This window comes from Prionailurus viverrinus, chromosome D4 (assembly GCF_022837055.1).
Source record: "Prionailurus viverrinus isolate Anna chromosome D4, UM_Priviv_1.0, whole genome shotgun sequence".
Lineage (NCBI taxonomy): Eukaryota > Metazoa > Chordata > Mammalia > Carnivora > Felidae > Prionailurus > Prionailurus viverrinus.
This window is the reverse complement of record NC_062573.1, coordinates 75,314,404-75,333,493: the sequence shown is the minus strand read 5'-3', so window position 1 is coordinate 75,333,493 and position 19,090 is coordinate 75,314,404. Positions and strand designations below refer to the sequence as shown.

The following is a 19,090-nucleotide window of genomic DNA, read 5'->3' as shown; positions in this document are numbered from 1 at the left end:
CATCTGACATGGGGGAGGTTTCCGTTTCCCCAAAGTCATTATAGTTACATTGTGGTCACTTGTTGGGAATACCAAACACAAAATGGCTCATCATTAGTTGAAATTACTGCTGTTGAACAAATCTGTTAACTGGTCACATACTCGTCGAGTGGAACAGTGGATAGAATAATCTCTGGCACACACTGATGCAGTCATTTTCAAGTAATTCTGGAGTACCTATACATTGAGGGGGAGGGGCGTACAGCATTCTGGAATTTATGGTTAGGGGCATGAGGAGAGGGACCGATACATAAATAGGTAAAATATTATTTTAGGTGATGATAGGTGCTAACGTAGAAAATCGAGCAGGAAAGGAGGACAGGGAGGGAGTGCCAGAGTAGAGTTTATGGTATTAAATAGGGTGATCAGGAAAGTTCTCACTCAGAAGATGGTACTTGAGCAAAGACTTAAAGGAGATAAGGTGATGAGCATGGAAATGCTTGGGGAAATAGCATTTTGGTGTCTGCAAATGCTAAGACTCAAGTGATATCTTGTGTGACCGCATTGCATTGAACAAGAGAATAGTAAGAGGTAAGGTCTGAAAAGATCAAGGAGCCGGCTCCTAGGGACTTGTAGGCTGCTGTGAGGACTTTGCATTTATTTATTTTCAGTAAGCTGTGAACCCACCAGGATTTGAGCAGAGACATGGCATGATCTAAATGTCTTCTGTAGTAGTATTAACCTCCTTTGTTTTTTTACCCCTTAATTTGAAGGATTTGATTTGTCAGTTTTGTTAGTCTTTTCAGTGAATTGACTTCTGCATTGTTGTTTCTCTGTTATATCATTGTTTTCTACTTCATTAATTTCTACACATATCTTTACTAATTTTTCTTTAAACTTTTGGGTTTTTTTTTTTTTTTTGCTTTTTCTAATTTCTTGAAATTGATATTTATTGTACAAATGTGTAGTCTTTTATTTTCCTTAATATAAACAGGTTAAAAATTTCCCTGTCAATACTGCTTAGCTCTTTCTCCTAAGTTTTGGTATACAAAGCATTTTCCTATTTTTCAGTTCTGAATATTTCCTTCATTTTCTTTATGAGTTCATAATTAGAAGTTCTTTAAAATTCTCATGTAGTGGTTTTCTTGTTATATTTTAGTATTGATTTCCACTTTGATGATAGTACTGTAGTAGAAAAAATATATATTATAAATATGTTAAATTATATATGTGCTATTGTATAATATATAACATTACTATATTATATAGAGTTATACATATATGGTCATGTTACCAACCCTTTGACATTTGTCAAGGTATACTTATCATAGTGAGCTTTCATAAATGTTACCCGCTGGATTGAAAGAATGAGTATTCTGCTCTTGTTATGTGCAGTATTGTCTATTTGTCCATTAGTTCAACTGATTAATTATATTTTTAAATCTTGTATATTTATGATTTGAGTCATCAGATCGATTCTTTACTGAGAAAGGTGTTTTACATTATACTTCTATGTAGATTTGTCAGTTAGCCTCATCCTGTCAGTTTTTGCTTTATGTATTTTCAGGACGTATTAGTTGCAGCTAAGATTCACATTGCTTGATCTTCTGAGTGAATTGAACTTTCTGTTGTTACATACTGACTTCTTTGTCTTTTGATGCATCACCCTTAGAATGTGTTTAACTTGCCACTAATGTAGTTGGCAGCTTTCTTTTTCAAGTATTTTTCAGGTTTTATTCATTTATTTCAAGTTTTTTTAGACCTTTAATATCTCATTTGCACAAGGATAGCTGGTGTTGTTTATATTGCTTTTTACATAATGCATATGATCCATTACATGTATTGAATGACTTACATTTTTGGATTTACTTTTACTGCCTTATTCCATGCTTTTTATTTGTTCTACTTTTCAGTATATCTTTTCTCTCATGCCTTTGTTTGGATTTTTGTTTGCCTTAATATTTTCTTTACTGTTTTGAAAATTAGTCCTTCTTGTTTTAGTGGTTAGAATTCTTAACATATATATTTGAATTTGAGTCTAGACTTAGATGTCTTTATTTTCCTATTGAATAAAGACCTTAGATTACTTTTATTTGAATAATTTCCCTGAACTATTTTAATTTTATCTTATCAAGTCTTTAAGACATAATAACTATAAATAACTCTCATTGTTTGTTTAGAATTATCCTATGTATTTTTGGTTTGCCTTGCTTTTTATTCTTTCTTGCATTTTTGTGATTTCCTCTGGGATTACTTTCTTTCTGCCAGAGGACATTTTTTAAAGTTTTCTTTAATGAGGATCTTCTAGTGGAACACTAAGTTTTTGTCTGAAAATGATGATCTTTTGCTATCAATCTTGAAAGGTGTATATGCTGGATATAAAAGTCTACATCGATAGGTCTTTTTTCTTTTTCTTTTCTTTCTTTCTTCTTTTTAAGGTTTATGTATTTTTGGGAAAGTGCATTCAGGGGAGGGGCAGAGAGAAGGGGACAGAGGATCTGAAGCGGACTCTGCACTGACAGCAGCGAGCCCAACGTGGGGCTTGAACTAACAAACTTCAAGATCACGACCTGAGCCAGAGTTGGGCTCTCAACAGACTGAGCCCTCCAGGTGCCCCAATAGGTCTTTTCTCAACATATGTGAAGTATTATTCCATTGTCTTCAGATGTGAGTCTGATCTTAGTTTCTTTCATAGTAATTCTCCTTTTCTGAAGTGATTTTTTAAAATCCTATCTCAGTTTTTGGTGTTTTATAGTTTTACACCATATATTTAGATGTGGATTTATTGTTTGTTTATTTTGCTTGGGATTTAGTGAGCTTCTTAAATTTATGGTTTGGAAAATTCTTATGTATTATCTCTTCATATATTGCCTCTGATCCATTCTTTGTCTCTCTTCCTTCTGGAACTGTATTTTTTTTTTTTTAACGCTTATTTTTGAGAAAGAGATAGAGGGAGGATGAGTGGGGGAGGGGCAGAGAGAAGTGGAAACACAGAATCCGAAGTAGGCTCTAGGCTCTGAGCTGTCAGCACAGAGCCCAGCGTGGGGCTCGAACTCAGAAACTGTGAGATCATGATCTGAACCAAAGTCAGACACTTAACAGACTGAGCCACCCAGGCTCCCCTGGCACTCTTATTAGATATTGGGCTCTAAGTCATCTGTGTCTCTTTACATCCTTCATATTTTTCATTTTTTTATGTCTTTGTGCTCCATTCTAGTCCATTTCCCTGTGGTTCTTTTTCAGATCCTAGATATAAGTCAATATTTTCCATCTTCTATTTCTTGAAATACAGTGAATATACTTATTCTGTACTTGCCCATTGTTTCCAGTATGATTCTTTGTTATTTCTGCTAGTTCGTACTCTTGATGCTTTGTTTTTGTGTGTGTTTCCAGTAAGCCGCTCCTTTCTCTTTGAACTTCGTGTTAATTCTTTGAGGGTAAAGGTAGATTCCTGCTGAGGGCATTTTCACTGACTTCTGCAGCAGATCATTGGATACTTTCAAACCAGGATCAAAATACACACAATTCTCAGTTGGTGCATTTTTAATCTTAGGTATGTCATGTAACTAAATTCAAGATACTAATCTGTTTGAGACTGACTTGTGGTTAATAAGCGTGTCAGGAGAGACTTTTTCCGTCAAGCCATAGTTTGCGACAGGCACTTCGCTGGGTCTGGTGATGGTGGTGGTGTACTTCTAGTTTACCCTTCCATGAGGGTGTAGTCTTCTGGGGCTGGTTTTTATTAGACCCTCTACTTTGGGTAGCTGTAGGCCTCCTCTGCAGCCCCTCTGCTGGGTGATTATGAAAATGTGTAAGGCTGTTTGGTGGAATACATGCTCCCAGGGTAAAAGCCATTTTCATTTTTCCACTTCTGGATCTCCACCTGCACTGGGATTTTGGCCAGAATTACTTACTTTCAAGCTAACTCATAAATGCATTTGTGAACATATTTTAATATTTCATTATTTGTAGTTTACAGCAAGAAGCTCAGGAACGGTAGTTCATTAGTCATTCTGCTGGAAATGAAAATTTAAAACGACTTTTTTTTAAGTTGTGAAATCTTAATGTTTGGAGTGTTCTGATTACAATATAGTCTATATACACAACATTTACAAATTATCATTGTCATTTAGCCATTGAATACCAATAATTTATCTTTCTACCACATGCTGCTGATTCCCAGTGAAGAAGATGGATGGGAGGTGTGGAGCAGTAGTACTTCTAAAAGCAAGAAATAAGTAAATACCCTTCTTTCAGATTCTGTATTGCTTAATGTTCCTTTATAAGGCTGTATGTTGTGGTCTCCTCTGAATTCAGAGTAGAGTACGTGATGAGGAAGGCATGGGCTACCTGTATGACTGGGCTAGTTCTGATGTCTGGAAGTGCTTATGCAAGAATTGGTTTCTATTCATGTATTTTCCAAGTAGTGGAAGTTTCAGCGTTTAGTTTTTATATGCTTTAATATGCCAACCTATTTTGAATTGCAGTCAACGCATGTGATTGGAGAATAACATAATTTAAAGGATAAATAACTTCAGATATAAATTCTCTGTCAGTGTTTGGAAATTAGTATTGGCATTTGCTGTAACAGTTTAAATAATTGTGATGTTGAATCTGTGGTAACTTACGTGTGGTCAATTAAGTATCATTACCAATAAAATATCAAGATTTCCTTCTTTGGAGGGGCCAAAATATCAGAAGGAATAAAAATTGTAGTAACAATCCTGTCTGGCAACCTTTGTTGCAAGAGAATTTTGGAAATTTTATTTCTAAAGTGATACATATAATTTTGAATGTAAGGATTTTTAAATTATTTTTTAAATAGGTTCAGAAATTCTGGAAATCTTACCATCACCCGTGAAATTGACGTGGCAAAAAATCAGTCGTCTTGGTTCATCAACAAAAAATCTACAACCCAGAAAGTGGTGGAAGAGCAAGTTGCAGCCTTAAATATCCAAGTGGGCAATCTTTGCCAATTTCTACCTCAGGTATGAGAGAAATCAATGTACAGATGGGAAAATTGCATGTTTCTTCCTCTTCATGCCATATGAGAATAGAAATACTTTTCATGAGATGTTCTCATGGGTGCTATTTAAACTAACAGCCTGGTAATGTTAATACTCACTGTTCTTTATAAAAGATAGCATCTCATCTCCTATTATGATCTTATTGTAGTGATTTGAAGTGATAAGAAGTTGAAAGTCTCAATTGCAGAATATTGTAAAGGGTATCAAGTTGTATTGTTTTGAAGTAGAGTAACTTGGATGGCCATGTGCTTACACTTTGTAGTCTCTTAAAATTTTGTTAATAAATAACTTCTTAATCGTGTTTTTGTATAAATACATCAAGTATACTTGATACACTAAAACTCTTAAATCGGTACATGTGCCTTCTAAAACTTTGTCATATTTTAAATTTTAGTAAAAATATCCTGAAAATGCACATTAGATGTTAAATGTTGAAGTGAATGTTATTACATCTTTGAGTGCTGTCTAGTTTCTGAATCATAGTTCATATTTTCCATTCAGAAACAATGATTTGATTACATATGTCCAAATTAAATACAGATTTAAAATTTGAAAGCATTGTTAGCTGGTGTCTGATATGAAGTAGATGTTTGAAATGTCTTTTTTCTTAACTTCTAACATTCCAACTGATGAGTGGTAGATAATGATCATTTCAATCCAGGGGACTGTTTTTTCTTTTATTCCCAAGCTATTTATTATGTGTATATAAACACTTTGCCTTAGAAATATTGGCATAGAAATTTTTAAAAGGTTCTCAGAAAGATGAGAGTTCATACCCTAAGTTTATATTTATCATTTTAAAGAATAGTATATGAGGGACATTTATATTGGCACATCTTATAATTTTTTTCTTTTCAAAGTTTCATCTTGACAGGCGCGATCATTGAATGATATATGTTTTGAAGATATTTATAAGTGATAATAGTTGTTGATATTTAAATTTTGTGCTCTAGGATAAAGTTGGAGAATTTGCTAAACTGAGTAAAATTGAACTCCTTGAAGCTACTGAGAAGTCCATTGGACCTCCAGAAATGCACAGATACCACTGTGAACTCAAAAACTTCAGGGAGAAAGAAAAACAACTAGAGGTATTTATAAATAGACAACTCATTTCTATTGTTCCTCACTTATTTTTGTCTTTCATAATGTGGAGAGTGAATAGGAGCTCTGATTCATTGAGTGACTTCATTTATTTGTGATTTTTTTCTCACGTAGGATTTTATTGCTAACATGAAACTAGGTGACAAAAAGTGAGAAATGGATTTGATCATGGAAAGTTTGAAAAATCTGACTACCATTTCATCAAACACATGTTACAAATTAAATTTCTAAAGAACCAATCATATTATTTTAAAGTATGTTTTTACCTCTCAGGAAGTTTCAATATTATTCTTTTACTCATTTAGCATTTCTTAAACACCTGCCATGAGTCAGGACCCAAAAGGCTTTGGGGGAGTACAGCAGATACCCTGTAGCTTTTGACACAGTGTCTCTTTTGAACCATTTCTATGTTTTTTCAGTTGCAGGAGGTAGGTTAGACTTTATGAGTCCTTTTATAGAATATCCTTTTAAAAGGTGTTTTGTGTAATGAATCATTCTCCATATCCCAGCCACTAAAATAAATCCAGTATATTTTTGTAATCAGACACCTTATAAACAAATGCTTTCTCTTACACCGTAACTGCCCATACTTAATAATATGCATATCGTTGTAATTTAATATTTATTATACTAAGTATAATACTTAGTATACTTAGTATATTGTACTATTATATTAGTATATCATATTATAATATTATATATATATAATATAATATAATATAATATAATATAATATAATATAATATAATATTAGTATATTATACTAAGTATGAATAATCATACTTAATCAGACTGACCTAAGGAGTAGTAATTATTTTATATTGCTCTAGATACTTATTAAGTCTTTTTACCTTTGCCCCCATGGACCAGTTTCATACATTAGTTTCCCCACCGCCCCCCTTCATGCTTTTAGTTATGCCATTTCATTTACCTGCGGTCACTCGCGGTCTAGAAGCAGATGATCCTCCTGACATATTGTCACAAGTACAGCAATAATCTGACATTACATCACAGTGCCTCTGTCGGTCACTTCACTTCACGTGCCATTTTATCACTCATGTCAGTCATCACAAGCAGAAGGGTGACAACAGTACAGTATTTTGAGAGAGACCACATCCACATGACTTTTATTACAGCATATTGTTACAGTTATTCTGTCATGTTATTGTCAGTCTCTGTGTCTCATTTATAAATTAAGCTTTATCATAGGTATGCATGTATAGGGAAAACCAGGTATGTAGGGTTTGGTACTATTGTGGTTTCGGGCATCATCTAGTGGTTTGGGGCTGTATTCCCCACAGATAGGGGAGGGACTACTGTACTCCATCTGAAACACTCACCGAGACCGCTGCCATCCTCTGAAAGAACGCAAGCATGTATTGTACTAGGTTCTGAGTACATCTTTGCGCTTGTGAACTCGCAGTCTGAAAGCCAGATCTCACCTTCCTTCGTCTCATTTCTTAGTCCTTAACTCATGAGTTACAAATCTTAATAACTCATAACATACAAATCTTAATAACTCATAACATACAAATCTTAATAATACTACTTTTCACGTTCCAGCTTTTGTTGAACTTGCACTTATAGTAAGTACATCACTTGTGCCCTTGAGGCGAGTGGGGCAGATACCTATCTTCTCTTTAGGCAGGAAGACTCTAGGCTCAGGTGTGGCAGGGCTTCCTCACAGTTGCCCGACTAACAAATTGTAGAGCCTAGACCAGAACTCAGGCATGCATGTTAGTTTTACACAGTTCTTAAGTACTCCTGTGAAATTCTTTATTGTGAAATTTTGCTAGCATTGTCTTTCATTATTAAAAGATTTGACCTGTTGTCTTCTCAGTTAAGCGACTTGTTACATATTTGTTTTAGACCTCGTGCAAAGAGAAAACTGAATATCTAGAGAAAATGATTCAGAGGAATGAAAGATATAAACAAGATGTGGAGAGATTCTATGAACGTAAGCGACATTTAGATTTGATCGAGATGCTTGAAGCGAAAAGACCATGGGTGGTAAGTCTTAATTATCAGAGGCAAAAATAGTGACTCTTTTTACTGGCAGAAAAGCTATGAAGAAGGCACTAATTGCTCTGTATTCAGATTAGGTGTTTTTGTTCATTTTTGCCTTAAAAATAATCATAAAGTTTGTCTCTGTGGTATGATGTAGCTGTATACTTGTATAGCTCTTTATTTGATTGTGCTCTTTATTTTTCTGGATATGAGTCCTCAACAGGTAGTTTTGTTTTATAAAATGTAATGATCTAAAAATGTTTACACATATAAAAATAAACTCTTGGAGTGTCCTTAGGTCGCTGAGAATTCACTTGGTGTGTACTACTGATACTGATTTTTGGTCTGGAAGGAGCTGCACGCTATGTTCTGTAATTCTCTACTCCTGCTTCATAAGCTTATTGATGCTGCTGTTTTCTTCCTAATCACCCTATGATGAATAGTGTCCCAGACCATAGTTTGGACTCAAGAGTCAGTTCCCTCAGTGCATTTCTTTTTGATGGGCGGAACAGATTGAGGAAGTTTCATAATGTTTGTTCCAGGCTTAGGATGGAAATAGTTGTTAATAGAATGGAAAAATGAGTGGCTGTATTTGTGGCCTTTCTCCCCCCACCTCATCACCCTCTCCTGTCCCACAATCCCATTATTCTTAAACTTTTTCCTTTCTTTAGCTTGTTTTGATTACATTTTCCTATGTCCATTATTAGTCTTAAACCTACTTTATGTTTCTCCTTTAAAGTCTTTTGGTTAATCCTTTTCTTTCTAAGATTGATTTCAATCTTTTTTCGTTTTTTAAAAATTTACTTACATGTTTATAATCTTTTCTTCCTCCCGTTCATTCTTACTGTATGCTCTCTTAGTACTCCACTTACTTTTGTTATTTTTTAGCAAATATTTATTAATTCCTGTGACATGACAAGCCTCATTTTTACCTGCATGCTGCTTTTTGTTCTCCTTTTGACCCATTTTCCTCGTTTTTTTTTCATTTTTACTTTTTACATTTTACTGTTTTTATTTTTACTTTTACCATAATTGAATTTCTTTTGTTTATTTGTAAGTTCTGATATCCTTCCTCTATTGAGAGACTAGAGGAAACCCTTATTTTAGTAGCAATTAGTGTGTAAGTTTCAGAACCCGGAAGGGATGGAAGTCGGAGTCTGACCTCGTAATAGAGGCAAGTACTAAGAGAGTGTCAAGCTTCTTTATACGTCATTGTTGGAATTCACTATATCTGACGTTGTTTCTTATGGCAAACTTTATACTCGTGGACCTGCCGAAAGGATATCAAAAGGGTTTTTTCATAGATTTGGTTTTTCCTGCACCTTGATTTTAGTATATGACTTAGTTTAAGCTAGTAGTGCATTAACTTCTGTTTTTTGAATTAATTGCAAGGAATATGAAAATGTCCGTCAGGAGTATGAAGAAGTAAAGCTAGCTCGAGACCGAGTGAAGGAAGAGGTCAGAAAACTTAAAGAAGGGCAGATCCCTATGACACGTCGAATTGAAGAAATTGAGAGGCAGCGTCAGAGTTTGGAGGCTCGAATCAAAGAGAAGGTACTTCTCTGGCTCATTTTTGAATTTTCTGTGTTTTATTTTAGCAAATACAAGAGCTCTTTTGCCATCTTTTAAGATATTTTGTAGATGGACTTGTAGCTTTCATCGTTTACATTCTCTGACTGAATTCGGCCACCACAGGGTTCTTAGGGTCTGATCATCACATTTGGACAGTTGCTACTTTATAGAAATTCCAAGATACAAAAGGGAAAACTGAAATGTGATTGTTTTAATTATAAGAGGATTCAGAGTAGTGTTCCTAGAAACATTGAACTCCTTTTGTGAGTGTATTGTAGAAAACCTTGTGTGTCTTAGAATACATAGTATTCTATGTATTCTATGCCATATTCTGTGGCATATGGAATATACTATTTTTTTAAAAATGTATTTAAAACATTTAAACCTAAGGGGTGCTTGAGTGGCTCAGTTGGTTAAGCAACTGACTCTTGGTTTGCCTGAGGTCATGATCTTGGGGTTTCTAAGCCGGTGCAGAACCTGCTTGGGATTCTCTCCCTTTCTTTCTGCCCCTCCCACTCACACACACGCATTCTCTCTCTTTCATGTGCTGTCTCTCTCTCTCTCTCTCTCTCTCTCTCTCTCTCTCTCAAAACAAATAAACTAAACATTTTAAACCTAAATTAAAAATTTTTATGGTCATGGCTGTTAACTTTAGGGAGATTTTGGAATCAGATGTTAAGAATGGTTTAAACTATGGGTTCCTGCTATCCTAATAGGATTATTTTTAGGATCAGATGAAATAACATGAGATAATAAATGTGAAGAAATAAAGAAAACATATGTATGCATATTGCTACAGCTGTTGTTAATATCAATAGGAATAACCTTTTATAGATTTGCAGGTAACTTAGTATTTTTGGTGATGATTATGAATTTGGTTTGAAAGAAATCATGAAAAAGCGTGGTGGGTTAATTTAATATTTTGATGGCTGGGGCCACATAATTTGCTTGCTTGAGATTTTAACTAAATTCCCCTCCTTCTGGTTCAATCTTACAGGCAACAGATATTAAAGAGACATCTCAAAAATGCAAACAAAAGCAAGATATTATAGAAAGGAAAGATAAACAGGTAAGATTTTGTATTGACATTTTTATTATGCTAATTTACCCTAACTTTTTTGTGTTCGGGTCTGGATTATGGGACGACTTTTTGTTTGGGAGTTGTTTAAAGTTTTCTTCATTCTCTGCCTCTTAATCTGTGAGGGATACTAAGATCTGGAAGTAGAGAAGTTGCACAGAGGGTGATTAGGAAAAATTCTCAAAACTACTTATCAATAAGCATTATGATCTTTGTAACTGGGTGGCTATAGTTTTTTAATGGTAAAATTGGCTTTAGTTATCTCAGTAGCAGAAATTAAATTTTTTTTTTTTTTTTTTTTTTTTTTTTTAATTTTTTTTTCAACGTTTATTTATTTTTGGGACAGAGACAGAGCATGAACGGGGGAGGGGCAGAGAGAGAGGGAGTCACAGAATCGGAAACAGGCTCCAGGCTCTGAGCCATCAGCCCAGAGCCCGACGCGGGGCTCGAACTCACGGACCGCGAGATCGTGACCTGGCTGAAGTCGGACGCTTAACCGACTGCGCCACCCAGGTGCCCCGCAGAAATTAAATTTTAAGAGATTCTGTTTATGTTAAGATAGGACATTACAAAGCTAATGCAGATTCTTTGTGCACAGGTGTGGGGCTTGATGGCAAAATTATTTTAGGATGACTATGCAAGAAGACGGGCTTTTTAGCTAAGAGATCCCCGGCTATATGTGGGGTTTTGTTCCTTAGAACCATTCAGAAACTAAAATTTGAATTACCTCTCTTAGGGAAAGGTGTATAACCTGAAGCATTCCTGGCAGTTGAAGCATTATGTTAATCTTCCAGTTTTCAGCCTCACCCTTTTTTCTGTGCCTTCATCTTCAAAGCCCAGGCAGGCACCTCTCTAATTTCTCCAGAGAATAAACCTCACATTTCCTTGGCAGAAGCTAGGCTGTCCGTGTCAGGTGCTCAGGTTGTCTGTACGGATGGGGTGCAGGAGGTAGGGCAGGGCAGTCCTTTTGTACTTGCCATCTCCTAGTTGTTGAGAGTCTCTGGGATTTGTATTTTGGTTTTTGTTTTGGAAGAGTCTTTTCCGTGTCCTTTCATGCCTTTTACCCTGTAGCTCTTAGACTAACTAGGCTGCTAAATTAGTTGTCCCTGTGCTGTCTCTCCTTTTATGAATGTTATTGAAATCTCCCAATTGCTGGTGTCTCCTCCCTTGTTCCCTCTATCCTTGTGGGAGTGAACCCTTTTTTTAGAGTTTAGAAGGGAAAAGGCATAAAGATTTCATCTTTAAAACCCTGAACAGGAATACAGGTTGATAAGTTGTGTAATTAAACCATCCTTATGTTTCTGTCACACATCTTACTTGGTATTTTAATATATTGCTGGATTCAACTAGAAAATCTTGTATTTAGGATTTTTCGCACCATGTGAGATTGGCCTAAAATTTTCTTTTGTTTCATCCTTAACTGGTTTTTCAGTGTTATGCTGACTTCTTAAATAGTTTAATGCTCCTTGAACCAATATTGTCTTTTTTTTTCCCTAATGTATTTGTTAGGGCTTGTCATTTTTATAAGTTATTTCATTTTTAACTTTTAATAAATAACATTTTAGGGTATAAATACTTTTCTCGTTATCACTTGGTTGTATCTCCTATGTGTTGATAAGTGCATTTCTTTTTTTTCCCTTTAAGATTTTATATTTTCAGTTTAATATTTTTATTCATTTAAGATTATATAGGAGTTCATACTGTTTTAATGTCTATGAATATGTAATTTCAAAACCTTAATGTAGAGTTCTGATTCTGTTCCTTGATGGTTAATAAATGTCGACTTTATTGTAGATATTTTGAGATCTCTTTGGACTTTTATATTTGGTTTTATACATGTTCTTTATATATATTCAAAAAGAATGTGTATTCAGTCTTTAGGTGTGGAGTTTTATATGTGTGTGTGTATATATATTTGTATGTACGTATGAATATACTTACATATGTGTTAGAACAGGTTTACCATGCTTATATTATGCAGATGTTCTACATACTTTCTTACCTACCTGATTTATCCATTTTTAAAGTGAAATACTTTCTGTGAGTGTAGATATGTCTATTTTGCCTCAAAATTATATTAGTTTTTGCTTCCTAGATTTTAAAACTATGGTGTTTTGTTACTTCTGCATCATGTTTTGATTTATTTGATCTGGTATGAGTAGTATATACTGGGTTTTGTTTTGTAGTTTTTGTTAATTTCGTGTGTTGACACTTTTTCATACAGTAAGGGAGTTGAACCAGTTCCATTTACTGTTGTTTTCTACTTACTATGCTTTTTGTTTGATTTCTCCTGCTTCCCTTCCTACTTTCTGTTGCTGTTGATAAAGGTTTTCTTACTCCATTTTTCCCCTAAAATTATATATTCTAAGCCTATTCTACTGATTACTCTTAAAGTTTAAATAACATGTTTTCCATAGTTATCAGCATTTGTATTCTTCCATTTAATTAAGTTACTTTCTCTTCCTCCGCTCCATGTCTGTACTCAGAAATTTTACTTGTCAGTTATTTAAAATGTTATTTTTTACCATCTGTGGTTATTTAGACTTAATAATGTTTTATTGGCTTTTTCGATCTTAGTACTTCTTATATCATCCTTCTGCCTCTTAGGAGGTGGTTTTTTTGTTGTTTTTTTTCTTGCTGGATATTTTCTGTGGGTGTTTTAGAGATACGCTTTGGGTGATGAACTTTCTGAGGCCTTATATGTTGGAAAATACATCTTTTGCGCTCATTCTAGAATATTAATATTGATGAATCAAATTCTAAATTCTAAATTGTTTTTTCTTAACACTTTGACAGTCTTTCCTGTGTGTCCCACGAGGTCCAGTATTGTTCCTGAGAAACAGCAGATATGAGAGGCCCTTGAAGAAAAAAGAAGGGAAATTAAATTTGATTGTAAATGCTGTGAGAAACTCAGAGGGTGTTGGAGGTTTTTAAGCCAGAGAGAAACAGTATTTCATATATTTTTTTAATAACACCCAGGATTGCCTTATGGAGAATGGACCATGTGGGACAAAAAAGTAGAGGGTTCAGTTATGAGGCTGCCGAGGTAGGCTAGGCACATGAGAACGGTGGCTTCCCCTCACGTGGTAGCAGTTGACAAGCTAATTTAGAAAACTGAACCACAAAATTTGCTGAGGGAGTAGATAGAAGGATTGAATTGTGGAGGAATCAAGGATCATATCTAACATTTTCACTTCACAATTGGATGGATAGTTGTTCCTTGTACTGAAATGAGGATTGCGAAGAGGGGGGAAATGCAGAGTTCTGTTTGACTATAGAAAGTTTCATCCTTTTACTTTAAACCTGTTTGTGTCTTCAAATCTAAAATGTGTTTCCTAGGGCACCTGGGTGGCTTAGTCGGTTAAGCATCCAACTTCTGCTCAGGTCATGATATTAGTGTTCGTGGGTTTGAGCCTCACGTTGGGCTCTGTGCTAACAGCTGGGAGCCTGGAGTCTGCTTTGGATTCTGTGTCTCCCTTTCTCTCTGCCCCTCCCCTGCTCACACTCTGTCTTTCTCTCTCTGTCTCTCTTTCTCTCTCCCTCAAAAATAAATGTTAAAAAAAAAATTAAAATGTTTTTCTGGTGGATCACGGCTTTTCCTTTGTCTAATCGAAATAAATATTAACGTACAGTGTTACGCTGGTTTCAGGTGTACCACATACTGATTCAACAGTTCTGTATATTACTCCTTGCTTATCATAAGTGTAGTCATCACCTATCATCATATGTTGTTATTCCAATATTATTGACTGTTTCCTTATGTTCTTTTCATCTCTGTGGTTTATTTTATAACTGGAGGTTTTTATCTCCTTAATCCCCTTTACTTCACCCATCACCCCACTCACTCCCTTCTGGCAACCACCAGTTTGTTTTTTGTACTTAAGAGTCTTTGTTCATTTGTGCGTTTTTTAGATTCCATATATAAGTGAAATCATATGGCATTTGTCTTTGACTTATTTCACTTAGCATCATTCCTCTAAGTCCATTTATGTTGTTGCAAATGGAAAGATCTCATTCTTTTTTATGGCTAAGTAATATTCTGGTTGTGTGTGTGTGTGTGTGTGTGTGTGTGTGTGTGTGTGTGTGTTCTTTATCCATTCATTTACGGATGGACACTTAGGTTGCTTCCATATTTTGCCTGTTGTAAATAATGCTATGGTAAACGTAGGGGTGCATATATATTTTCAAACTGGTGTTTTCGTTTTCTTTGGGTAGTGGAATTACTGGATCTTACAGCATTTCTGTTTTTTATTTTTAAGTTTTCAGGGAACCTGTATACTGTTGTCCACAGTGACAAATGGTCTGCACCATTTTATATTCCTTCCAGCAGAACACAATGGTTACATCCTTGCTACGCTTGTTAATTGCCTTTTTGATACTAACCTTTCTGACTGGTGCTAAGTGTTCACTCATTGTGGTTTTGATTTGCATTTCCCCAATGATGAGAGATGTTGGGCACCTTTTTATTTATCTTTTGGCCATCTGTATGTCTGCTTTGGGAGAATGTCTGTTCAGGTTCTCTGCCCATGTGTTAATCAGGTTGGTTGTTTTTTGTAGTTTTTTTTGGTATTGAGTTGCATAAGATCTTTATATATTGGATATTAACTTCTTACCAGATTGGATATTAACCTTGTATTGCATGCAAACATCTTTTTGTTCACTAGATTGCCTTTTTGTTTTGTTGATAGTTTCCTTCACTGTGCAAAAGCTTTTCATTTTGGTATACTAGTAGTTGTATTTGGTATACCAGTAGGCCCAATATTTATTTTTGCTTTTGTTTTCCCTTGCCTGAGGAGACATAGCCATAAATACCTTGCTGAGGACAATGTCAAAAAAATTACTGCCTATGCTGTCTTCTAGGAGTTTTATGGTTTCAGGTCTTACATTTAGGGAATTTAATCCATTTTAGTTAATTTTTGTGTATGGTGTAAGGAAGCAGCCCAGTTTCATTCTTTTACACGTAGCTATTGAGTTTTATCAACAGCATTTATTGAAAAGACTGTCTTGTCTTTATTGTATATTCTTTCCTCCTTTGTTGTAGATTGACTATATGGGTGTGGGTTTATTTCCAGGCTCTGTGTTCTGTTCCACTGATCAGTGTGCCTGTTTTTTTGGACTGGTGCCATACTGTTTTGATCACTATAGCTTTGTAGTATATCCTAAAATTTGGGATTGAGATACTTCCAGCTTTGCTTTCTTTCAAATTTTCTTTGGCTATTCAAGATCTTTTCTGTTTCCATCCAAAGTTTAGGATTATTCTAATTCTGTGAAAAAATGCTCTTGGTATTTTCATAGGGATTGCATTGAATCTGTAGATTGTTTTGGACAACAGAACAATTTAATGATACTAATTCTTCCATTCCATGAGCATGGTCTGTCTTTCATTTGTGTCACCTTTGGTTTCTTTTATCAGTGTGTTGTAGTTTTCAGAGTGTATGTCTTTCACCTCCTTGGTTAAATTTATTCCTCGGTATTTTATATTTTGGGGGTGCAGTTATAAATAGGATCATTTTCTTAATTTCTCTTTTTGCCCTTATATTAATAGTGTATGGAAATGCAACAGATTTCTTTATATTAATTTTGTATTCTGCGTCTTTACTGAATTCACTTATCAGTTCTAACAGTTTTTTGGTGGAGGCGTTAGAGTTTTCTGTATGTTAGTGTCACGCCATCTGCAGATAGTGACAATTTTTACTTCTTTTACCAGTTTGGATGTCTTTTATTTTTCTTGTTTGGTTGTTGCAGCTACAACTTCCAGTATTATGTTGAATAAAAGTGGTGATAGTGGATGTTCTTTTCTTGTTCTTGATCTTAAAGGAAAAGCTTTCAGTTCTTCATCGAGTGTGATGTTAGATACGGGTTTTTCATAGATAGTCTTTATTATGTTATGTTTCTCTCTAAACATGAATGGATGTTGTATTTTGTCACATGTGTTTTTCTGCATATATTGAGATGGTGATAGGATTTTTATACCAGAGTATCACATTGATTGATTTGTGAATATTGAACCACCTTGCATCCATGGAATAACTTCTACTTGGTCATGGTGAATGATCCTTTTAATGTGCTGTCGAATTTGGATTGCTAATACTGTACTTTGTTGAGGATTTTGCATCTGTATTCATCAGATACTGGCCTGTAGTTTTTTGGTTGGTTGGTTGGTTGGTTGGTTGGTTGGTAGTATCTTTGGTTTTGGTATTAGCGAAATGCTGGCCTCATAGAATGAATTTGGAAGTTTTATTTCCTGTTCCAATTTTTGGAATAGTTTGAGAATAGGTATTAACTCTTTAAATGTGTAGTAGATTTCACCTGTGAAGCCATCTGGTCCTGGCCTTGTTTGCTGAGAGATTTTTGAGTAGTGATTCAATTTCATTACTAGTATTTGGTCTGTTTGAATTTTCTGTTTCTTCCTGATTTAGGGAAGTTATAGGTTTCTAGGGATTTATCCATTCCTCCTAGGTTGTCCTATTTATTGGCCTATAATTTTTCATAATATTTTCTTATTTATATTTCTGTGGTGTCCATTATTTCTTTTCCTTCACTTGAGATTTTGAGTCCTCCCTTTTTTTTTTTCTTGATGCGTCCAGCTAAAGGTTTATCGATTTTGTTTAATCTTTTCAAAGAACCAGGTCTTGGTTTCTTTTATCTTTTTTTATCTTTCTATATTTCATTTGTTTCTACTTTCATCTTTATTATTTTCTTCCTTTTACTAGCTTTGGGTTTGCTTTGTTCTTTTTCTAGCTTCTTTCAGTGTAAGGTTAGGTTGTTTGAGATTTCCTTGTGGAGATAGGCCCTGTATCACTATGAAATTCCCTCTTAGAACTGCTTTTACTGTGTCCCAAAGATTTGGGCCCATTGTGTTTTCATTTTCTTTTGCCTCTGTGTATTTTTTTATTTCCTCATTAATTTCTTGGTTGACCCGTTCATTGTTAAGTAACATTTTGTTTAGCTTCCATGTGCTTATGTACTTTCCAGATTTTTCTTGTAATTGATTTCTAACTTTATACCATTGTAATCAGAAAAGGTGCTTGATATGATATGATTTCAGTCTTCTTAATTATTGAGACTTTGTGGCCCAATGTGATCTATTTTGGAGAATGTTCTGTGTGCACTTGAAAAGAATGTGTATTCTGTTTTTGGATGGAATGTTTTGTATATATCTGTTAGATCCATCTAATCTAAGTGTTGATCAAAGCTACTGTTTCTTTGTTGATTTTTTTTTTTTTTTGGTCTGGATGATCAAAGTGTTAAAGTCCTCTACTATTGATTTCTCACTTTGTCTGTTAATATTTACTTTATATATTTAGTTGCTCCTTTGTTGGTTACATAGTTATTTACAGTTGTTATATCTTCTTGCTGGACTGATCTCTATCAGTGTGTAATGCTGTAGTTCTTTGTCTCTTGCTTTAGTATTTGTTTTAATGTCTGTTTTGTCTGATATACACACTGCGACCCTTGCTTTTTGTGTTCTGCTTTATTTGCATGGAATATCTTTTTCCATCCCTTCACTTTGGTCTGTAGGTGTCTTGATGTCTGAGGTGAGTCTCTTAAAGGCAGCGTATACATGGGTATTTTTTTTTCTAATCCATTTAGTCATCCTATGTCTTTTGACCGGAGTGCTTAATCCATTTACATTTGAAGTAATTATTGACAGGTATGTACTTATTGTTGTTTTGTTTATATTGTTTTCTGGTTCTTTTTGTAGTTCTGTTCATTTCTTCTCTTGCTCTTATATTATGGTTGAAACTTTTCTTTAGTGTTATGCTTGTATTCCTTTCTGTGTTTTTTTGTGTATCTATTTTAGGTTTTTGATTTGTGGATACCACTGAGTTCATATATAGCATCATATGTGTGTAGCAGTCTATTTTAAGTTAGTGGTTCCTTAAATTCAGACACATTCTAAAATCACTACATTTTTGCTCCCCCTTTCACATTTTATGTATATGATACTGTACATCTTTTTATTTGGGTATCCCTTGACTAATTTTTGTTGTTTTTTTTAAATTTTTTTTTTTCAACATTTATTTATTTTTGGGACAGAGAGAGACAGAGCATGAACGGGGGAGGGGCAGAGAGAGGGAGACACAGAATCGGAAGCAGGCTCCAGGCTCTGAGCCATCAGCCCAGAGCCTGACGCGGGGCTCAAACGCACGGACCGTGAGATCGTGACCTGGCTGAAGTCGGACGCTTAACCGACTGCGCCACCCAGGCGCCCCCCCTTGACTAATTTTTGTAGGTGTAATTGATTTTACTACTTTTGTATTTTAACTTCCATACTGACTTTATAAGTGATTAATCTACCTTTTAGTAGATGTTTGCTTTTACC

The 19,090-nt window shown here is 34.9% G+C and overlaps 1 protein-coding gene across 2 annotated transcripts in view; it reads left to right on the top strand.

The window, feature by feature from the left end:
• SMC5 (structural maintenance of chromosomes 5) overlaps nucleotides 1–19,090 on the top strand; it is a 97,068-nt gene that overhangs the window by 19,287 nt on the left and 58,691 nt on the right. For both annotated transcript variants that reach the window (XM_047829558.1, XM_047829557.1), the window contains exons 4-8: nucleotides 4,805–4,967; nucleotides 5,960–6,094; nucleotides 7,977–8,117; nucleotides 9,507–9,668; nucleotides 10,684–10,755. In XM_047829558.1, the coding sequence (XP_047685514.1) occupies nucleotides 4,805–4,967; nucleotides 5,960–6,094; nucleotides 7,977–8,117; nucleotides 9,507–9,668; nucleotides 10,684–10,755 (673 nt within the window). The remainder of the gene's footprint in view (nucleotides 1–4,804; nucleotides 4,968–5,959; nucleotides 6,095–7,976; nucleotides 8,118–9,506; nucleotides 9,669–10,683; nucleotides 10,756–19,090) is intronic.